Below are 22,963 nucleotides of genomic sequence, written 5' to 3' on the forward strand. Positions count from 1 at the left end.
TTGTCATCAATCTATCAACGCAATTTCCGGTCAGTATTGCCACGTCATCAATTTGTGACATACCCCCCTCTTGAAAGAATTGTAATTGCCCTCGATTACGCCTGCAAAACAGACAGAGGTCATAAATTGTCTTAGTAGACACTGACTGTTAGTACCGACGCACTAGACACGACACATCTAGCACTTGTACAAAGACGACAGTCACATCATTGCACATGACATTAGAGGACATCACATGACGATCAATCACAGAAACATTCATTCCAAATCTCAGACCATGACCAGTCGGCAACGTATTTAGTAATCGCATCTAGATCCCTTCCGGACCTCCCCGATGCCCGATTAACTAATCCTTATTGCAATCATGTCTATAGAGATTTTCGACTTAAGCACTGTCGTGTGCGAGAATCATTCGCCTCAAGCATTGTCGTGTGCTAGAATCTGTTGCCTCAAGCACTATCGTGTGCGAGAATCATTTCCGGGGATCTCAATCCATTGGATCAGTCGTGATTCATGATTCACTATGAGGTTCATTCGGAAGTTGTCACTACTCCAAAATGATCATCTCATTCTTAATCCTGTTATTTGTTCACAAATAGGAGGTTCCATTAGTTTCCTTCAAAATTCATGATACTTATTGTTGTTAGGTTCATTCTGGAGATGTCATTGCTCCGAATTCGTCATCCATTATCATCGATTTCACCCGTTATCTGCACACATCTAGCAAGCTCTTCCAGAGAACATTAATGTCATACATAAATCATATTCATCTTCGAAAATTCCTATTTCAAAGTTCTTCATTCATACACTCGGCGCATATTGAACACAGTGTTTCAATCATCTAGTCATATCATCCGTCGAGAAGTCTTGATGCACCTAGATCCCTGTGTAGCCATCTCATCCTGCAGGAACTCTTGATGTGCTCACCACAACATCCAGTCATCTCATTCATATGGGAATCTTGACGCCCTAGAATCATTCAACATGCGTCATCATTCATTCATTCAAATTCATCATTCTTATTTTGAATCGAAAGGATATCCGATTCATTGCTGAGCTATCTCGCTCTCGATCTGACCATCTCATCCTTGATTTCACTTGCAAAACAGGCAAGGAGATGGCTCACCTCGTTGCAAAAGAGTGGATATCCAGCTCCATGCTTCCCAATCCATAAAGAAGCAAGTTCCTCGCTCCTATTTCCGGTTATCTGTCACAAACAACTAGATTGTCAGTACATCAATATTCCTTTCGGTGTCCTTTTCAGTATTTGGTTCATCTTCTGATCAAGATTTCTGTTCCAGCTCTTCTTGTGAGTAAAGCTTCCACATTTCTGCACTCTTCTGTCCTTTCTACTTTTGTCTCGTCCTCAGAGGGGAATCAATGGCCTCACGCCATCTCGAGTGAATCTCATCAATCGGGTAATCTTCAGGTGTTTCGCAAATCTCGGGTTTCTGGAGTACTTCATCAATCTTCTCACACCCATATCAACCTGCAATGGACGCTTGTATTCAGCTCTCGCAAACTTTACCATTTTTTTTTGCCCAAATCTTCATTCTTTTCTTCAGTTCCCGCACCGGATTTCAACTTTTCTTTGCCTTCCCATTGAGAGGTGTTATCTCCATCAGATTCTTCAAGAGAACCTTTGTGTAATCTGGGATTCTTAATGGCTTTATGCCTTGTAAGCAGAGCGATGAAGACGGGAGTGCGCCCGATGCGCAATGAAGTAAGGGTGGGAGTGCTAAGTTTGGGGTCGGGATTCTTCAATATCAATTTACAAAGTGCCCAAGTGCCATATCCGCTCTTTAGTAGGACCGGCATGCTTTGAGAAAAGCACACGCCTGATGCTCTGATACCACTGTAACAAACTTGGGCACCCCAAGTCTAGAATCTGTCGCGAGACGAGAGAGATTCACTTAAAATACTTCACAACTTTAAAATCACAGTTCAATTTGGTCGACACAGCCCGACGTAGTTCCGTGCCCAGAGAGATTGGCCCCAAAGATTGGTGTCCCTTTTGGAATTTCTTTTATATTAATCTTTGAGCAAAGTACAACTCCCGAAGGGTCCTCTGCTCTCAGACTCTACGTCCAGATGCTCTGAAGAGTGAGGCCCTTAGGGCTCTTTTATTCTTACAAGGGATGCCAAAAGTAGAGCCCCAAAATCAGTCAAACTCTAAAGCAAAAGTTCCAAAGCAACTGAAAAACTGGCAAAAAGCAGCAGCGCAAATTTCGGAATTCCGTACACCTGCCATGTCACAAAACGGGAGCGTACACGAGCACATAGAAATCTGAAAAATATAAGACTTTGCAAATATGAGAGAAGGGAGAAGATCGACACACTATTGGGGACCAGAAGATGGGCTGGTCCCCCCCGTTAAGAGTATTCTTCTATTCAGGGAGAATTCTTATACAAGCATGAGAACCCGAGGAAACCCCTCCGTTCTGTAATCTTAGACCCGAAGGTCGTGCTTTCCCGTAAAGGGCTTGGGCACAAGGCCGTTCCTTCCCGTAAGGGACTTACGCGCGAAGCTGTACTTTCCCGTAAGGGACTTAGGCGTAAAGCCATACTTCTCGTGAAGGGCCTTCTCGTAAGACGGGAGATTCCTGCAAAACAAACCACATGAAGCAACAATTCTCAATGCGTATCAACACCTTATACCTGTCGTTCCTTGCTCGGAGAATTGACCTCCGTACTCAGTCGTCACGCGAACACTTGCAAGTTCCGTCGCCAGGCTCTACTCCAGAATCCCAGCGCTAGCGTTTTTCTGTTGCTTCCGGCTCTCTGAAACTGAAACGCTGGCTACCCTTTTATAGGGTCTGGCACCCGGCGGGAATAGCAGCCAAAAGCAGAACTGGGCGCTCCTAGAGAGAGGAGAGAGAAAATCGTTGAAGCATGCTCTTTCTAGAGAGAGGAGAGAGAGAGAGATCGCAAATCAGCCCCCCCTGCGTAGGTTTTAGTGCTGGTTTTTTTTTAAAAGAGCCTTGCTTGCTTTATTTTATTAATAAAAGCCTGGTCACTTAAAAGTGACCGGCCACTTTAATAAAATAAAGTGTGAACCTGTTCAAACTTTAAAAACTCACTCAGTTAGTGAAAACAATGCTATACGGACACATTCCAGGCGTCCCCGGATGCAGGACACGACACAGATGCAATGCAGACACAGACTCCTCGCGGGAAAACATCTGTCCTCCCACGACTGTTCCTGCTTTTCGTAAAAAGCTTCATTGAACCCATCTTTATTCTTGTGCTTGCGTTCTTACGCGTATTTTCTTACTCAGTTCGGATTTCCTCCTTAGCCTACAGGATGCCCCCTTACTGATGCACTCGTCACCCATCATGTGACGCATCAGGGGCACTCGTAACCCGGCCCTTTCCACCGAACTTACGGAAACTCCTTTGCGATGTTTACCGTCACCCATCAAATGACACATCAGAGTTGTCCGTTCCTGATGGGAGTTCTTGTAGCTACAATCTTTTAACAGTTCTTAGTGCACATAATAAAATATCCTAAAAAAAAGATTTAATCATTAAAAATAAGAAAATAGTCCAATTAGCAACATCCCTTTGGCTTCTAAACAGTTGACCTCAACTGTAGTGCTTGGACATATACCTCCAGTATCTCGGGATAAGCTGCTAATTCCTCCAGCGTCATCCACTTGAGCATCTAGATTCGAGTAGTTCTTAAACTTAACCAAATACTTCCGTGCTATCTTTCCGGATTTGAGAGGGTGCTCCTGATGACTTACTATCTGCTCCGGTTGGAGTATTTCTTCTGTTTCCTCAACCTCAGGAGGTTCCTCAGCATTAGGCTGGCTTGGAGGCGGTCCCACATACGGCGGAGTAAACTGACATGGAAAGCATTATGGATCTTCCAATTAGGCGGTAGCTCTAATCGGAAAGCGACATCATTCACTCGCTCAGTGATCTTAAACGGCCCATAATAATGGGTAGAAAGTTTTACCACTTTCCCCTTATGAGACGCTTGTTTCTTTGCCTTCTCAAACTTGAGTAAGACTAACTTACCGACTGTTACGTCTAGATTCCTTCTGTGCTTGTCTGTAGCTTTCTTATGCTTTTCTTGAGAGTGTAGAATAGCTCTCCTAACTTGCCCGTAGGCTGCGTCCAAATCCCGGACAAATTCATCTGCTGCAAAGATATTATCCTTAGTTAAAAGGATGGGTGGAAGCAAAGGCTTACCATAGAGAGTGTATGGTATTGTTATACGCATACTCGACAAGAGGCAAATATTTCTCCCAGTCAGATTGCCGGTCGATGAGTGTATGGTATTGTTATACGCATACTCGACAAGAGGCAAATATTTCTCCCAGTCAGATTGCCGGTCTGACACATAAGCTTTTAACATATCCAATACTGTGGAGTTGGCTATCTCACTTTGCCCGTCCGTTTGAGGATGGTAGGCAAATGAAAAATTCAGCTTTGTACCAAGATTATCCATCAAGGCACGTCAAAAATTTCCTGTCATGCGAGGATCTCGATCACTCACAATAGACTTAGGCATTCCATGATGCTTAAAGATCTGTGCTGGAAAGACCCTAGCCATATGATCTGCTTTGATCGTTTTCTTGACTCGTATAAAGTGTGCTTGCTTGCTAAACCTGTCCACAATGGTCCAGATCGGGTAATTTCCAGTCTGAGTTCTACGGAGGTCCATGATGAAGTCCATGGCGATACTTTCCCAAGGTTCATTAGGCACCGGCAAAGGTTGTAGCAACCCCAGCGTCTTATGCCGATCATACTTCACTTTTTGGCAAACCAAGCATTCCGTGACATACTTATCAATGTCATTTTTAAGGCTAGGCCAAAAGAAATATCTTTCCATTGGTAAGGTCGTAGGGAGAATCCCCCGATGACCCGCATAAGGTGAAGCGTGTGCTTCATCCATGATCTTCTTTCTTAATGGTTCCGCCACACATATGGCCTGATGGTGGTAGAGATAACCGTCCCGAATGGAATAGGGAAACTCATTCTCTCCACAATGTAGCTTTCCCCAAATGGTGGAGAAGTCTGGATCATCCGGATACAAATCCGGTAGTGCTTCTAATTCTTGGTGATACACCAAAGTGATAGCGTTCACCCTTGGCCGCCTAGACAATGCGTCCGCGACCACATTCTTACTCCTAGCCGTGTGAAGGATCTGGAAGTGAAACATAGACAAAAACTTTGCCCATCTCATCTGCTTTTCAGATAGTTTCCTTTGCGTAACAAAATACCGCAAACTCTGGTGATCAGTCTTGATCACAAAATCCGCTCCTAGAAGATAGTGCTTCCAGTTGGATAAGACGTGAATCACAGCCGTGAGTTCCTTTTCATAGATTGATGCATGCAACTCTGCATCCTTAAGCCGTCTGCTTTCGTAAGCCATTGCATGGCCTTCTTGGTTTAACACTGCTCCGATGCAATCGCCTGAAGCATCGCAGTGAACCTCAAATGGTTTCCTTAAGTCAGACACTATCAAAATAGGTCCATGGCTTAGCAAGTACTTGAGCCGATCAAAAGCTCCTTGTTGTCTCCATCCCCATTTGAAAGGAATCTTCTTCTTTGTCGAAGTCATGAAGTGGTCCTGCTACATGAGCAAATCCTCGGACAAACCTTCGATAATACGAACATAATCCTAGGAAGCTACGTACATCATGTACCGTAGTGGGAATAGGCCAATCTTCTACCACTCGGATCTTGGCAGGATCCATACTCACTTGATTGTGAGAGACTATATGGCCGAGATAGTGTATCTCTGAGAGAAAGAACTCGGTCTTCTTTGCATTCACATGCAACTCATGCTTTCGCAATTCTTGAAACACTAAGTCCAAGTGCTTCCGATGTTCCTCTTCTGACTTAGAAAAGATGAGTATGTCGTCAAAGAATACTCCCGTAAAAGCTCGATACGGGCTGAAAATGCGGTCCATCATGCGATTGAACGTCGCAGGAGCATTGGTCAAGCAGAAAGGCATTACCAAAAATTCATATAGTCCAAAGGTTGTGCGGAACGCAGTCTTATGAACATCCTCAGGGGCGATCCGTATCTGATGATACCCACTCTTTAAGTCTATGCGACTAAAGACACTTGCACCCTGCAACTTATCAAGTATATCATCAATCCGAGGGATCGGAAAGCGATTCTTGATTGTGATCTTGTTTAAAGACCTATAGTCTATGCACATTTGAAACGTGCCATCTTTCTTCTGCACCAGTAGAACTGGAGAGCAGTAGGGTGAAGCACTTGGCTATACTAACCCTTTCTCTAGAAGCTCGTTGACTTGCTTCAAAATTTCCTCTTGCTGAGCAAGACTCACCCGATAAGGGGGTTGATTGGGAGGCGAGCTACCCGGTATGAGATCTATGCGGTGATCTTCTGGGCGTACCGGAGGGAGTTCATTAGGGAGTGTTTCCGTGAAACAATCTTTGTACTTTTCAATAAATTGAAGACGCTTAATTTCCAGACTAGAGAGAGAGTCCCTACTAGATTTATCCTTTTCACGTGCAAAAATCAAATAAGCAGAAACACACTTGTTCATTTCTTTCTTAATGGAGATATGGCTTACAATTGGGAACTGCCAATCTCCTGCATTAGCTTGAATCTTTATTTTCTTACCCCCATGATCAAAAGTGAGGGTCTTTTCCACATAATCGGGAATAGGTGTCATGTGGAAGTGCCATGGCATACCCAAGATGATATCACATCCCTCGATGGGTGCCATCAAAAATGATTCGCAGTCCTTGTACTCGCCAATCCGAAGATTGAGCTGTCCTTGCACGGGAGTTGCATTGGTTGTCAACCCCTCGAATGCCGATTCGGATGTAACCGGTGTGCCAAGCTGAGCCAGTGGTGAGGCACAAACGTTCTGCAGTATCCAAGGAGATGAAGTTATCCGTGGATCCTGGATCATAGAGAATCAATACTCACTGGTTGTTCAAAGACCCCCAGCCCTTCAGAAGTTGACGCTTCCCTTTCTCCGTTTCTGTGTTTCCTTGAACATCTGGAATTGAGTTCGAGCTTGGTGGTGCGGGTTCCTTCCTTGCTTTCTCTTGCCTCATAGAGGCTTGGTCTTGCCGTTGCTGCTTTAGCGGGCAGTCCAGTTCCATATGTCCTTTCTCGCCACAGTAGAAGCATCTTCCTTCCTCTCTGAAAGTTTGAAGTTGAGTAGGAGAAAGATACTTAGTTCGCTTGTCGTTGTCCTCTGGCTTCTTAGAGTGATCATCGTCCCTAGATGGAGGACGTTCTCTTCCTTGGCTCCCATGGTCATCGTAGACCCCTCTTTGTCTTGCACGGTAAGTGCTATGCTCCATTTTTCTGGGCGTCCCAGTTGAGTGCAAATCCTCAGTAATGATTGATGACTCCATCATCCTTTGGAGAGTATCATGCGGATACACCTTCATACTCTTTCGAAGCTGCGGTTGGAGACCCGCTTCGAACTTTCTTTTCTTTTCCTCGTCGGCAATCTTCATGAAGGGAGCGACCTTCAGAAGAACCGACCAATACTTGTCCACATAAGTCGTTACTCTTTCATGTTCCTTCTGGGCAAGCCAGTCCCATTCCTTCCGTATGTCCTGCTCGAAGTCAGGTGGAAGAAATTGTTCATAAAATTCAGATTTGAAGCTCTCCCAAGTTCTGTCTTGAGAACCTTCCAGAATCTTGGCTAACCACCAATTACTTGCCGTTTCCTTGAGGTGCATCCCCACATGGCGTAATTTGGATCTTTCTGTGAAGTGCCCATTGGTAAAGGCGACTTCAAACTGTCTGATGAAGGACAGTGCTTTGGAGATGTCTCTCCGTCCGTTGTAGGTTTCGAACTTGATGTCCTTGTCGCCCGATTTGAAGACTCTCATGCGATGTTGAGACTTGCGACCATGCTTCTTGAATCGAGGCTTATCTTTAGGTTGATGTAGGGTAGTGGCAGTAGTAGCGGCTTCCTTCTTCTGACGAGATGATCGAGAAGTGGAAGTATAATCAGGAGAGTAGGATGGAGATGAGATAGAGATGTCCTTGCTCTCGTCTAGCAGAGAGAGCGCTTTTTCCTGGCCTTTCCTTGAAGTAGGTCGTTTATTCCGATCCAAAGATCCTTTGTGCACCTCGGCACGTTCTTCTTCTCTTACCTCCTCTGGTCTCACGCCAACAGTGTTGTCTGGATGCTTGGCTGCATCAGTTCCATTCGTTTTCTTCATTCCGCCCAAGAGCTTTTGGACGTCTGGCAACAGTAAGATTTGTTGCAAATCCGCAAGCTGAGCTTGCACTTGTTGAAGCTCCTCTTCAACGCTGCTCCCTTGGCTCGACATGGTTCTTCCAGTTCTTCCCGGAATCGTCCTTCTTTGCAGAGAAAGAGAGGAGTCCGAGCTCTGATACCACTGTCACAAAACGGGAGCGTACACGAGCACTTAGAAATCTGAAAAATATAAGACTTTGCAAATATGAGAGAAGGGAGAAGATCGACACAGTACTGGGGACCAGAAGATGGGCTGGTCCCCCCCCCCCGTTAAGAGTATTCTTTTATTCAGGGAGAATTCTTATACAAGCACGAGAACCCGAGGAAACCCCTCCGTTCTGTAATCTTAGACCCGAAGGTCGTGCTTTCCCGTAAAGGGCTTGGGCACAAGGCCGTTCCTTCCCGTAAGGGACTTAGGCGCGAAGTTGTACTTTCCTGTAAGGGACTTAGGCGTAAAGCCGTACTTTCCCGTAAGGGACTTAGGCATAAAGCCGTACTTTCCCGTAAGGGACTTAGGCGTAAAGCCGTACTTCCCGTGAAGGGCCTTCCCGTAAGACGGGAGATTCTTGCAAAACAAACCACATGAAGCAACAAATCTCAATGCGTATCAACACCTTATACCTGTCGCTACTTGCTCGGAGAATCGACCTCCGTACTCAGTCGTCACGCGAACACTTGCAAGTTCCGTCGCGAGCCTCTACTACAGAATCCGAGCGCTAGTGTTTTTCTTCTGCTTCCGGCTCTCTGAAACTGAAACGCTGGCTACCCTTTTATAGGGTCTGGCACCCTGCGGGTGTAACCGGCCTGTTCAATCCAAAAAGGGCGGTAGACTTTACTTTAAACCTTGATTTAGCTTTCACCCATTATTAGTCGTCTATTTTACCTGTACTTTCAAGACACAACAAAGGGGAGAGGGATACAGGCTGCTAGATTGCACCTGTATGAGTAGACAGACACCAGATTGGCCCCTAACTTAGGCGCCCCTTTTGGTATTTCTTTATTGTTCAAAAGAGGGAATAAACGCTGTGGTTCCCTACAAGCTGCCCTGCACAAACTCGGCTGAATTTCCACTGTTCCAGTCCGATTTCGGCAGCATAATTGTACTAGAACCCTTCACGGTCAGTATTCCCACGCATTGACTGACTTTCCCGACGCATACGGGCACTTTGCAAAACCTGGCGAGAATCTGCAGCACGCTGAATTCTCTGTTTTCAGCCCTGAAAATGCGCCAGATCACCTGTACAGCGGTCCCCTTGCGTCCCCGAACCTCCTGGGGGTATTAGGGTCCGTTTAGGGCCAAAACCCTAAACCTGCAAAAATACACAGCAGGCTGTAATTCGCTGTTTCGGGCTCCGTTTCGCGTGCCGGTCGCATCCGTAGCAAGTCCTCAAGCTCCTGCACCTGTAGGGCTACTTGCCCTTTGAATCGGACGAGATTTCTGGCGTGAAACCTCTCCGAATTCACCTGTACCTGCGGGGGGATTAGCCGCTAGCTAATCCAGTACCTGTGCAAGAGGCTCTTGCCTCGGCAATCGCGCATGAACCCACACAACTGTACATTGGTCAAATGAAGAGCCCACTTGAGGGGCATAACATACTGCCAAAGGGGAGAGAGAGGGCAGTGCGTAGCGTGCAGGGCATCACTCCTGGCACCGCACTGTGCATAAGAGGGAAAGCAAGCACTCCATAGCTCTTAACCTGTGACAAAAATCTGAAAATGAGGCTCTCCCCTCTTCAAATTCAGCGCCACTTCTTGTTGCATAAGGCAAGTGCACCAGAATGTGCCACTTGGCACATTTACAAGCATTTTCCCGTTTCGGGGTTGCCGCCTAAAAATATCCCAACTGGTTGCCCAGTTGACTTCACGGCAGAGTAAGAAAATGTTCCCTTTGTCATTCCGGAGGTAATGACGCCAACACATTTTCAGGTCCCAAATTAGCAGTTCCCTAAATTTTAGGAGATGCTGCCATTGTATCTTTCTAGGTCATCCGACCCTCTTTGTACACTGCGGCCACATCCAAAACTGAAATGTAGCCTCTGTAGCAAAGGATTCCACTTTGGCTAGTCAATGACCCCACTTGGCTAACCATAGTCCTTGTCCAACCTTAGTGCTCTCTTGCCCTCAGGCCTGGACTCCCTCTGGACAGTTCCACACTAGCTATGCAATGCAGGGCAGTTAGATTTCCCGAGGGGTGTTTCCAAAAAGTGAAAGTAAATAGATAATAAGAAAGAAATCAACAAAAAGGATAGATAGTAGTCACATGCTGGTGACAACGGGAATAGCAGCCAAAAGCAGAACTGGGCGCCCCTAGAGAGAGGAGAGAGAAAATCGCTGAAGCAGGCGCTTTCTAGAGAGAGGAGAGAAAGAGATCGCAAATCAGCCCCCCCTGCGTAGGTTTTAGCGTTAGTTTTTTTTTAAAGAGCCTTGCTTGCTTTATTTTATTAATAAAAGCCTGGTCACTTAAAAGTGACCGGCCACTTTAATAAAATAAAGTGTGAACCTGTTCAAACTTTAAAAACTTACTCAGTTAGTGAAAACAATGCTATACGGACACATTCCAGGCGTCCCTGGATGCAGGACACGACACAGATGCAATGCAGACACAGACTCCTCGCGGGAAAACATCTGTCCTCCCGCGACTGTTCTTGCTTTTCGTAAAAAGCTTCATTGAACCCATCTTTATTCTTGTGCTTGCGTTCTTACGCGTATTTTCTTACTCAGTTCAGATTTCCTCCTTAGCCTACGGGATGCCCCCTTACTGATGCACTCGTCACCCATCATGTGACGCATCAGGGGCACTCGTAACGCGGCCCTTTCCACCGAACTTACGGAAACTCCTTTTCGATGTTTACCGTCACCCATCAAATGACACATCAGAGTTGTCCGTTCCTGATGGCAGTTCCTGTAGCTACAATCTTTTAACAGTTCTTAGTGCACATAATAAAATATCCTTAAAAAAAGATTTAATCATTAAAAATAAGAAAATAGTCCAATTAGCAACAGCCATGTCAGCATGTCAGTGCGAATTGCGGGTGTCCGTACAACTGCCACGTCATCAGTCAGTCAGTGGGAAGTCTGGGCAGTCGGTACAGTTTGCCACGCCATCAGTCTGTCAGCGCAATTTCCGGGCAGTACTGCCACGTCATGAATTTGTGACATTGGTTTTCTCTCGGAAATAGCAGAGAGAGACAGAGAGCTGATCCTTTGGCGAAGAGAGAAGAGAGATGGGGGCCACTAGAGAGAGGAGGGGGTGAGAGTTATTGTCGATGATGAGATGGAAGGTGTTTTTAGCATGGGTATCTTTATTAAGTAGGCAGCTGGTCACCTTAAAGTGATTGTCTGAAATCCAGGTATCATTCCTTCGCCACAAAAATACCCGTTTTGGATGGCGTGAGACCCCCTGCTTGATACTCTATTAACTAGGAGTACCCATTTGGAGTGGTCTAGTAGGTATTCATTATGATAGTGCTCCAATCATCCAGTTGGAATCTGCACCAGAAATTTCTGTTTTAGGATGGTTAATGGGGTCCGTCTACTATGCTCTAGCCATCCTTTTGGATGACGCTTTTCTTCCTCTACTTGTGGACTTAGTGATGATATTTAGTGGGCACATATATAGAAGCTCAATTTCTAATGTGCACTTACAAGTTCAAAGATATTCTAAAATCTGGTTTATTAGGTAGATATTTAATTTAGCATCATGATTTGCTTGGCATGAATGGCTTTAGGTTTGAGCTTTGTAATAAAGTTTAGATGAATTTTGTTCCCATTAGATTTTCGTGTTGCCAATCTCTTTTCTTTAATTTGATTATAAGTAGATTTCAAACAGTCTCGTGGATTCATTTCATAGGTGTATGTGTGTCTCTTGATTGTATGTGTATTTTCGCCGTTACATTTTGTTAAGTTGAGATCTCATGAAGGTATATGTGCTCACAGTGGATGGTTGATGAGGCTGAATTGCGAGTTATCCATTACACTCTTGGCCCACTAAAGCCGTGGGACTGGTGGACATTTTGGCTTTTGGAACCAGTTCGTTTTTGGCAGGTACAGTTTGGTAAATCAATGTTCTATGTTTGATTCTTGTTGATGTCTAAAACATATCTGCTTTAAGCTTATCAGCTAGTTATTTTTGAAGGATGTTCGGGTCACCTTGGAGGATTCATTGCCAGGGACAGGAGGCGGGCAAGACCCCCACACGCAACTGTTTGTTTGGGTTCTGATTGCAGGTCCTCTATTGGTTCTGCTATTTCTTTGTCGGCATTGCTTCTTTCAGGCAAGTCATATGTTCCTCAGTGCTCTGAAGTTGTACATTTGCACTTAAGTGCCTTGCCTGCCTGATTCACCAGAGCTATATCGACAACCATCTGCTCGAGGGCACGAAGATCTATTTACAGGGACAGGAATATTAATAGAGATCTAACAGACGCAGTTGTCTTTGCAGGTTCAGCAATCATTTCTTTCAAATAGCTCTCTATTTGGATTCACACGGCACATAGTACATAAGCCTAGAGGTTCCAGCAGCTTGCCTTACTTTTCAGCTATGAATGGGTCTCCACCTCAAGCCTCACTCTCACAGGTTAGAATGATCAATGTGTATGTTACACTTTCAGCAAGCTTCACTGAGGAATAAGCCGATCATTATTATAGCTAAGTTGCAGGGTAGGTCAAGTTTTGTGTATTCTGCTGAGATGAGTGTTTTGGCAAGGCCTCATGCTTGGCTGGTTGAATGGAGTTCACTGTTTTAAGTCGGGTTGCAGTCGGGTTTTTTTTCTCCTGCTACCAGGAATTTTTGGTAGCTACACCACCCTTAGATTAGCAAGCTCTTTTCATACCTGGTTGAACAAGAGTCCTCTGGTCAAGTAAATGATCAAGTGCTCATTTGGTTAAGGTGTTGCAACTTGGAGAAGGGTGGAATTTAGATCTTGATGATTTATTGGTGAAATAACTTTAAAACTGCTTTACGTGATGCAGTATACAAATGGATCTACTGGATCAAATAGCAACCTCTTGAAAGTACCATCATGTCTTGGCAGTCTTTCAATTGGTGCTTGCTTCTTGTGTGCGGGAGTTTCTTTTGGGGTGGCAATGTTTCTTATTCCTAGACAGGTAACCCCCCTATTACTTCTCTGTGCAACTGTTTTTGAAGAGCGCAGTAATGTGGAAATCTTTGGATGTAAAGGTGATTTTCCTTTCTTAGTATATTACATTTGGAACTGATGTAGGTGACACCTTTGACGGGACTCTTTTTGGTTTATGAGTGGACGTTTTTCCTTTTTGCTTTGCTGTATGGATGGTTTTTGGAAGCCATGTCTATGTGGGGAAGGTCATTAGGATCATCAATGACAGGGACTCTGGTTCTTCATTACGATTCTGGAAAAGGTATGTTTTTAGGACGTGAGGTGTTTGAGTCTGTGGTTCATATTGGGCTAACTTTGTGGTGTCTTCTACTGTGTAGGTAACTCAAAGCATGCAAGCTCTTTTGATGGTCATATAGTGCTATATTGCATTGGTGTGGCTTGCTTGGCAGTGCTTGTGCCATGCCTTCCCTTCTTCTTTGGTGTGACGGCTCTTTTCTCCCGGTAAGGAACACTTATTTTCATTTTGGCTTCTTGCTTGCTGACCAACAAAGCATGTTGTGTGGGTCTGTTATCTGTTTTTAACTTTCTAAACAAGCCTTAGTAAATAAGGGAGATAGGCATACTCCAGTGCTTTTTGTACTTCTTGGACCTACCTTTGCATGGGAAGGATTATGGGTTTTTATTTGTAATTGAATCCCTTTATTTAAGAGCCTTACATGGCTTCTTTTATTTTTTTTTTGGTTTGAAATGCTGACTTGACCTTTCCTTGTTTTGTGTACGTACGCTTGCTTGCATGTGGGTGAGTAATTTAGTTTGTGGGCTTCATGGCATAAGTCTCCCATGAACATTCTGTATGATCATTTGATTTATGAGCTTAGTAGTTTTATCAGTTCTATAGAGGCTTCATACTGGCCGTGCCTGCCCTGCCTCTCCAGATTCATGACAGGAAATGTGGGTGCAAATTTTTGTGCTAATATATGCTTGTGTGGGTGTGTGTTCGTGCATGTGTGTGGTGTTTTATTGGGAGCATTTTTCATGACATCTTTATATTACTGGATTTTAATTGTGAGCTTGGTATACAGACTTGGTATGGTGATTGGAGGAGCCATGTTGTTGGTCATTGCCATGACTAACATGTCTGAGCACTTAGCAGTCTGCTGGTTTCTTCGTGGGCGGGAGAGCGGCAGTCAAGCTCGCGGTATTTCTGAATCAGATAGATTGTGATACTGAAGGCAGAGCCGCAGAACTACAAATTTTGCCTGTTGAGACCACCACTTTAAGCATGATCACGATGGTGATCTCTCTTCATGTAAATTAGAGACTTCTGGAGGGGGATGTGCCAACAAGCATGGCACTTGAAGAGACCCTTTATTCTTTTTATTATAGGCATACAGCAATTGCTGCAGGGTGAAATGATTTTGTGGTTATTGTAAGAGAAAGAATTTGTGATCTTATAGTGAATAAGGGGGCAGGTTTGAACAGAACAGGATTGTAGAAGTTAAGACGCTAGAATATTGAGAAGCTACTAGACTATTGGCTCATAGCCCATATCAAAGTTTTTGTTTCCTCGGTGGATCCTCTACCAAAAGAACGAGTGGATGCTTGGAAACTTAAAGAGCATTGGGTAGGTGTGGAAATTTGGGCTCTCTCTCTCTCTCTCTCTCTGTGCAGGCGTCAAGCGTGCTATCTCCCCTCTGAATTCGGACTCGGCATCGCAACACACCCTCTTATGTGCTCCCCCCCCCCCCCCCCCCCCCCCCCCCCCCCCCCAAACCCCCCACCCCCGGCCGCAGCCTGATTTGTCGACGAGTAATCTTCCCTAATCGGATCTGCTTTGGTTTGTTGCATTGTTCTTGCCTTGGTGGTTTTCTGTGGATGGATTGGGAATGGTCTACATCGTACTTGTTACACTAGTCTACTCTCTATCTTTGCTCTGGCAGATTTTTCTGGCTGTGGTTTGGTGGCCTGCTAATAAAGAAATTGGGAAACAAAGCTTGGTGGCTTGCTCGTAACTCGTACGTTTTACTGGCCATCTTACTTGACTTTTCTTGATCGATTCTGCTACCAAACACTTCACACATGGCATAATTGACCTATTGGTGGTACTGATTATTGCATTCTTGCTCGTTTTGAAATCATAGTCTTGGGTTTTGAAATCCCTTGGGTTAGTATTGTCACATCCACCTTTACCTACATTTGTAGACTCTTAGAGCTTTCAGCAGTGGACTCTTTTTTTCTTGGTATTTGTAGTTTGGAGTGTGATAACTATGCAAAGGGTGGTTGTATACTTTGAAGGGGGAGAGGCCTTTGTCCAGAGCTCCTTGTATATTTAATTGATCATGTGAATTATCCCTTCTTCTACCACATGCACCATTATTTTTAGTAGATTTACCGTGCGAGAATTGAGGTAAGGAGATTGAGATTGTATTGCTCAAAATCTGATTCAATTTTTTGGTCGATAATTCCCATTGGGGATCCATGTAGCCCTTGTGAATCTCCGGAAACTTGCTTGATGGTCTTCTTTTTTCACCATGGAATATTTGCCTTCTTTTTTCTTGATGTTGTCGTTTTTTTCTTCCATGCCGAGCTCTTGAAGATTGCTTGTATTGATCCAAACGCTTCAATTGTTGATGTACCAAGTATCTTTACCTTCACAACACACCTTTGGCCACTTCACTTCTTCCTGTTGCTAGCTATTGAGGGAGACTTTATTGGAATCTTTTTTTATGGCAATTCCTTGGCTCTCCTATGAGACATTATTGGCTTTACAAAATCCAACGAGGAATTCTTATCTCAAGGCTCCACCTTAAAAAGTACTTTCTTGGTAGGTAAATTTTCCTAGTGTTTTTGCTGAGTTCAAATATCATTTTTGCTATACCTACAGTTGCATGAAAGTATTAGCTGAGCTATAAACATAACCATTTTGTGGGTAGTCCTAATTTTTTTAAAATCAAAATGAGAGGTAGTATGCAAGCTTGGGCCACAATTAATCACCCTTCAATCTATGATTCACACTACTGGCTTGTGCATTCTCCTCAAGCATGAGTAAATAGTCCTTGAAATTTGCGTTCATCCATGGATCGAATTGATTGATGTAATGTCATCAAGCTTGATATGGACTCTCATTTCAACACATTGTGTATGCTTGGGAACTTTTACAAGAATGCTCCTCAAAACATCCTCTCATATCTTTTTGAGCCATGAGGGTCGTTTTAGTAGATATCTTTGGTGTGAAAGATACCTACTCTTGGGCACTAACGACGTGAGTAGGGATGTCATAGTTGTTGTCCAAGCTATGCATGATAAAGGTGATAATCTTATTCTTCCTGTTTGGACAAGCAGCGAAGTGGAGATCACATATTGTCAAGTTTGGTTCTTTGCTCTTTGTAGGTTTGTAGTAGTATTCATTTTTCGATTTCGTATTTAGCTTACCTAAGGACTTAAGAATGTGTTTTGTTAGAAGTTGTTGTGTGAAGTTTGTTTTCTAGGATTAAGTTTTTAAGATGTCTTATCCTTTTTTTTTAAAAAATTGCTTAAAGTTGAGTGCTTCTTTTAAGCCAAGTACGTTGCGTCAACTTATTTTACACATGCCTTTTCTAAAAATATTTTTAAGTGAATAATGTTATCTAGTTTTGTTTCGTAGCAAACAAAGTGAGTGAGTTAGTTAGTTTGTTTGTTTTTGTTTTTGTTTTCTTTTCTTGTGTCCCTTGCTTTTATAGTTTTTTGAGTGCTTTATTCTCTCTTATAATTCGTGAGTTCAGACTATTCTGAACTTACGAAGGTATATCTTTGGTGTAAAAGAGGACCTTTATTTTGACAAGCATGGTTTTTATTGAATTCCATGACCATAGAGGGCAATAGATGTTTTGCAATCTGTTTGAGTAGGAGGTGTCTCATTGTCATGATTAATGTATATTTATTTGAAGTGATTATTTGTATGGTTGACAGTTGACATGGATCTCCATCATTGGATTTTCATGGAGATCGAATGTGCACACAGACAGAATTATGTTCCTATTAGCAAGCACTCTCTTTCCTCTTATCATTATAACCTCTCAAATTTTGTAACATCTCTTAAACTAATAAATTGCCTTGCAAGGGTTCATTGAAGGACACTTGTTGGGGGGGAATAGCCTTTCCTCCATTGCTCGTGTTGTTTGTCTTCTCCTCTCCTCTCTCTTATCTCCTCTTTCACATGCATGCATAGCACTTTGGTCTAGAAGGTACACATGCCATGTTCCCTGTTCCTCTCTCAATAATCTCCCACTCTCCACTTGTGTGATCACTGCATATATGCAGCGTATGTATGTGCATATATGTAGGGTATGTTTGTTCAGTTCTTGCTTATCTTCATACAAGTTATTTGCATGTATTTATAGGGTCACCACATTCCTTCATGTTACAATATGGCTACTCTTTTAGAAGCATTTCATTGTTATTAGACACTTTCAAGGAGATAGAAATCAATCACATATCATACCACTTACTCATCAACGGAAGGCCAAGATTTCTTACTTGAAAAGCTCAAAGATGTTTGCATCAACCATTTAAAGGCTTATTTCAATCTCAAATGTTATTCATTTATACTTTCAAGTATGTTAGGTATTTTATTTGACTACCATTTTTAGTTATCCACTTGTAGAAGTTCTTAAAATTCAAAACAATTCAAATAATATATTTGTCTCTTGCATACTCTTCATGTAGTCCTAGTTTCTTCCATGGATAGGTGTTAGGGAGTGAAGTCTGTTTTGTGGCTATGCCTAGCTAGTGTGAGGTTGTTTTCTCATGTCGAGATGTGTCTAGCTATGTTTAGCCTTGGGTTTTCGATTGGTTCCATGGCCATTAGGCTCCTATAGGTTGGGAGTATTTTTCCAAGCCTTGCCATATTTTTTCCCATGGCCCTATTGAGCCACTGGTGCCTTTTTTTCCCTCCCTCCCCTTTCTCTTGAGGTTGTGGTTGGTGGACATCTACCGAGCACAACTGCCCAACCCACTCTCCTAGGGCTATAAAGCAGAGGGCAGGGACACTAGGGGAGGTGGGTTTGTGCACAGGCCCTAGGGGTGCAAGAAGGCGCACTTAGGGGGCACCCCTAGCAGGTAGTGGGTAGGGAGTAGATCAGCCTAGCATTTTTCATCCCCAGCAGTAGGGCAACACATCACACATGCAATGGGCAGCAAGGATATTGTCGGGGGCATATGCACACTACACACGGCTAAGGGTCGTGACGTACCATGGAAACCGCCCATAACAATTGATACGGGCCAAGTGGAAGATTGAGGGAAATATTGCCATGCACGAGGGCGGCGAGTGAGAACCATGAGAAGGGAGCGAGGGTGCCATGAGAGTGGGTATGTGTGTGTTTTTGGTTGATCCTCAAAGCTCTCTCTCTTTCTTTTTCCCTCACCATAGTCAGCTCACAACTCGAAGCTATCAGCTACTTAATAGCGTACACTAAGTTCGCCATCACCATAGCCTAATAGACACCTTCCTTGAATTTTTCTCCTCTGGACAACCTAAGTGATCACATGCAAAGGAAGAGCATCTTCGATGCAGGCCTAGGCGAGCAGAAGATTTGCTTTCCTGTGTAGGATAGCCATATGATTCTCGGAGGCCTAAGGTAGGACTGGGCAAGCCAAGGGCCAGGACGCACATGCGGGGTAGGGGGGTCTATATCTAGCTTGACCAAGGGCCTATATATGGCATGGCTGGGTGGAGAAGAGCATGTGTCAGTTCCCCGTCTCTTACATTGGTAGGGGGAGAAGCACGGAAGAGGCGTGGACTATGCATGGAGTCTCTCTCTCTCTCTCTCTCTCTCTCTCTCTCTCTCTCTCGATGAGCCCGACCAAGAGTAGGGTCGTGAAAACGGCTGAGATATGCTCGACCCAAACTACTCCGAATCAAATGGGAGGTGCTCCAAAGAGGAGCGCCCTGCAGAGCTGGGAAATTTCGTTGCTTCATCACCTGCTAATCAGGCAGTGCACTCGTTATGGCGAGTGCATATTTCCACGGATCATTATCGGCGCCAATTGCCTGTGCAGTTCACTTTTCTTTTTGTTTCATGAGGACGGCCAAAAGGGGCACCCTATTTTTGGGCACCCCTCTCCAAATTGTGAGGGGATTTCCCATGCCCCATATCCCAGGTCCATGGCACACGTCGATCAAGCTTGTCATGCATGATGCATGCATAGATCGGTTTCTACAATGGCAAAGTGCAATTTCTTTGAGAAATTGATGTGCTCAAATCAACATCGTACAAGCAAACGATTTGCAACATTGGGGCTTTCTCGAGACATGAAGTAAGTATCAAAGTCAAATTTAAATGTTTGCATTTGATTCAATTGTCCAAGTTGAACTGACACGTATATTTAACAGTGGTGGCAACATCCAAAGTTGGGCTACAAGTTTGGAGCTCATTCTGAGCTGTATCATGCAAAGGCAACAAAGCAAGTTAAGGCAAGGATTGTTGCTTGGAAGGTAGATCTCTTTCTAGCATACCTTTGCTTGACGAAGGAGGCAAAGGTGCTCGGCCTGGCCGACCATTTGTTACAATTTAAGAAACAAGCATGAGTCTCTCTCTCTCTCTCTCTCTCTCTCTCTCTCTCTCTCTCTCTCTCTCTTAGTTTTGGATTTGGATTTTTGCTAGGGCATGGCTTTTAGGTAAGTTTTTATGAGGTAGATGTAGTCAGAAACGACCACGATGAATACCCACCATGAGTAGGATTTTGATTTTATTAGGTGGTGTTGGAATTAGGGTTGCAGGAAAACACACACAACTTGGAGAAGACGAAGGAAGCTCAAGGCACACAATAGAGAGTGTATTACTTAGTGTGCAATGAAAAAATTAAGTTAGCCCTAGTTTGATGGACGTATATACAATGCATGGGGAAAAAACCTCCTAGTGAGGGGAAAAAATCCCCCGACGGTCCTAAGTGTGTTCACACACATCACCACCACATTTATATGGTAACAACTCCCCTCTGGAGTGATGCAGTGAACGAGAGCTGGCACATAGAGTAAAGGGAAGTGCCATGCCCTGAGGACATGATCAATCCACAAAGGGGAGTAAGCCCAAAGCTTTGCGGAAAGCTTCGAACTTCTCATGAGACAATGCCTTTGTGAAAAGATCTGCAAGGTTGTCCTGTGTTGGCACATAAGCCAAGCTGATCTCTCTTGCTAAGAACCTCTCCCTGACATAGTGGTAATGCACCTCAATGTGCTTTTTGCGAGCATGAAAAACTAGGTTCCTCGCAATTGCCAATGCGCATTGACTGTCAGTATATAGTGTTGGCAGTGTCCTATCCAACATCCAAATCAGCCATAAGGCGTCTGAGCCATACACGCTCAACCGTAGCTATGAAGACTGCCCTATACTCAGCCTCACAACTAGAAGTGGCCAGAGTAGGTTGCTTCTTGCTCAACCATGATATGCATAAGCTGCCAAGCATGAAACAAAAACCACTTGTGGATACTTGTGTGTCAAAACAACCAACCCAATCTGAGTCCAAAAAAGCATTCAAATCTGGCAGCAACGATCCTTCCTTGGGATAAAACAAGCCAAGATGTAAAGTGCCACTCAAGTAGCAAAAAATTCTCTTGGCAGCTTGTCAATGCTTAGACCCTGGGCTATGGATGAATCTCCTGACCTGTGAGACTGCAAACCGAATATCCGGCCTCGTGTTGCATACATAAATGAGGCATTCAACATCAGTTTGGTAAAGAGTGACATCTGCAAGATCACTAGCATCATGAAGACTCAATTTCAAACCTGTTTCCATGGAAGTGGCAATAGGTTTGCAATCCTCAAGTCCAAACTTACATAGCAATGTCTCTATGTAATTTTTCTGACACAAGGCAATACCACCATCACACTTCTTACACTATATACCCAAGTAATGATGAACATCCCCAAATCTTTCATATTGAAAGTAGCATTCAAATCAGCCTTAAATTCAACAATATGTCTCTCATTTGGTACAGTGATCAGTAAATCATCCACGTAGAGAACCACAATGAGAAGTACATCACCTTGACGCTTTACATACAATGTGCTTTCTGTTGGACTGTTACAAAAGCCTCGTTTGACCAAATGAGTGTCAGCCTTGTCATACTAATCACGAGAAGATTGCTTCAATCCATACAAAGCTTTGTTATAGTTGTACAATTTTGATTTTCTTGTCCTTTCTTAACAAAACCGCGAGGCTATGTGGACGACGAAGACAGTCTCAATAGGCGAGAACTATCCCCTAGAAGCCGAACAGTGGATCAATCAGTAATTACCACGACGGTTACCATAGTAACCTCAAGAAGCTATAAATAGGACCCATTACATTATAATTGGGCTGATTGTACTTTGGGATGCTTGTTCTTTTGACTTCTTGCTCCTAGTCTCTTGGTTTTAGTCTCTGAAGCTGTTCTTGAGTTACAATCTCTTGACTTGTAATTCTACTCTATAATCATTACTACAGTAGTCAATTGGGCTTCAGTCTGTTATACCTTGTACTCATTCTTCATAAACTCTGAATCTGAACCTGAAACACTTTTCCAGTCATTCATTCTGTTTCTAGTCCCAGTAGAGTATTCCAGTTTAGTTTCCATATTCCATTCCAATTTCACTAACTCAACTGACGACTTCCAGTAGTTGTAAATTTTAACACTGGAATCAGCTATCTAAAGAGACCAGCTGCAATTTCATTTTGGCGATCATAGTGGCTAGAGCTGTTTGCTCATTGACCAGAACGCTTCTCCTAGTTTGAATTTTCAACTGAAGTTATGGCACCCAAAACCAGCCGTGGTCATAAACCATCCTACCGTTGACCCTATCCGTGAGGAGTCAGAAAGAGTTTCTGATCCTAAGAATGAATTGGGGACTGAGACTGAGGCTCAAGAGGAGCACAGTCAGGCTGATGAGGCTAAGGACTTTCAGCACTCCAGTCAGTCCAGAAGAAGAAGGGTTGAGAGGGAAGAACGCAAGGCCAGGAGTTCTCGGACCACACATGGAGATGAAGGAGCCAAAGGCAGTAAAGGTAGTCGCAATAGTTCCAGTAGAAAAGCCAGGGAGGAGACAAAAACTGAGAGTGAAGAAGAAATTGACTAGGATGCAGACACAGACCATTACAAGAAATCTTCAAGAAGGGGTCAGGTTCCTAAGGTGAGAAGAAGCAGAAACGATGCTGATCGACATGATTGCACCTCTTCATTGAAAATTTCTTTTCCAGTGTTCAAAGGTGGGAAGAAATATGACCCGGTTATTCATATCCAAGCCTTTGAACAATATGCTGAGTTGAAAAATATTGATGAAGATGACTGGGGGGAATACTTTCCTCAAACATTAAACGAGATAGCAACAAGAAAATGGTACTACCATTACCCAGCTTGCCAACTCAGATCATATAACAAACTACTCAAAGCTTTCCAACTGGAATATTCAAATAACAGAGGAGATGAAGATATCCTCTGTGAACTGGATAAGATAAAGCAAAGAAAATTATCAGTTAGAAGTTATGTTGAGAGAATTAAGGAGCTGACTAGGCAGCTGCAGGAACCACCATCAGAAAAACGGTTGCGGACATGGTTTTTAAATGGTTTCCGCGGTGAGAAGCTTAGGGAACAGGAGGTGCTTGCAACAAAGAAATTTAATGATTTGGTGCAGCGAGCCCTGAAGCTGG

General features: G+C 43.8%; 1 protein-coding gene across 2 annotated transcripts in view; it reads left to right on the forward strand.

Moving 5' to 3' along the window:
• PGSIP6 (plant glycogenin-like starch initiation protein 6) overlaps positions 1 to 14,934 on the forward strand; it is a 36,798-nt gene extending 21,864 nt beyond the window's left edge. For both annotated transcript variants that reach the window (XM_086523838.1, XM_086523839.1), the window contains exons 5-11: positions 12,156 to 12,263; positions 12,355 to 12,492; positions 12,661 to 12,795; positions 13,191 to 13,325; positions 13,442 to 13,598; positions 13,675 to 13,798; positions 14,380 to 14,934. In XM_086523838.1, coding sequence (XP_086379964.1) covers positions 12,156 to 12,263; positions 12,355 to 12,492; positions 12,661 to 12,795; positions 13,191 to 13,325; positions 13,442 to 13,598; positions 13,675 to 13,798; positions 14,380 to 14,521 — 939 coding nt within the window. In that variant the 3' untranslated portion in view covers positions 14,522 to 14,934. The remainder of the gene's footprint in view (positions 1 to 12,155; positions 12,264 to 12,354; positions 12,493 to 12,660; positions 12,796 to 13,190; positions 13,326 to 13,441; positions 13,599 to 13,674; positions 13,799 to 14,379) is intronic.
• The last annotated feature ends 8,029 nt before the right edge of the window (positions 14,935 to 22,963 follow it).

This window comes from Adiantum capillus-veneris, chromosome 11 (genome assembly GCF_014529385.1).
Source record: "Adiantum capillus-veneris isolate H3 chromosome 11, ASM1452938v2, whole genome shotgun sequence".
In the NCBI taxonomy this organism is placed as follows: Eukaryota; Viridiplantae; Streptophyta; class Polypodiopsida; order Polypodiales; family Pteridaceae; genus Adiantum; species Adiantum capillus-veneris.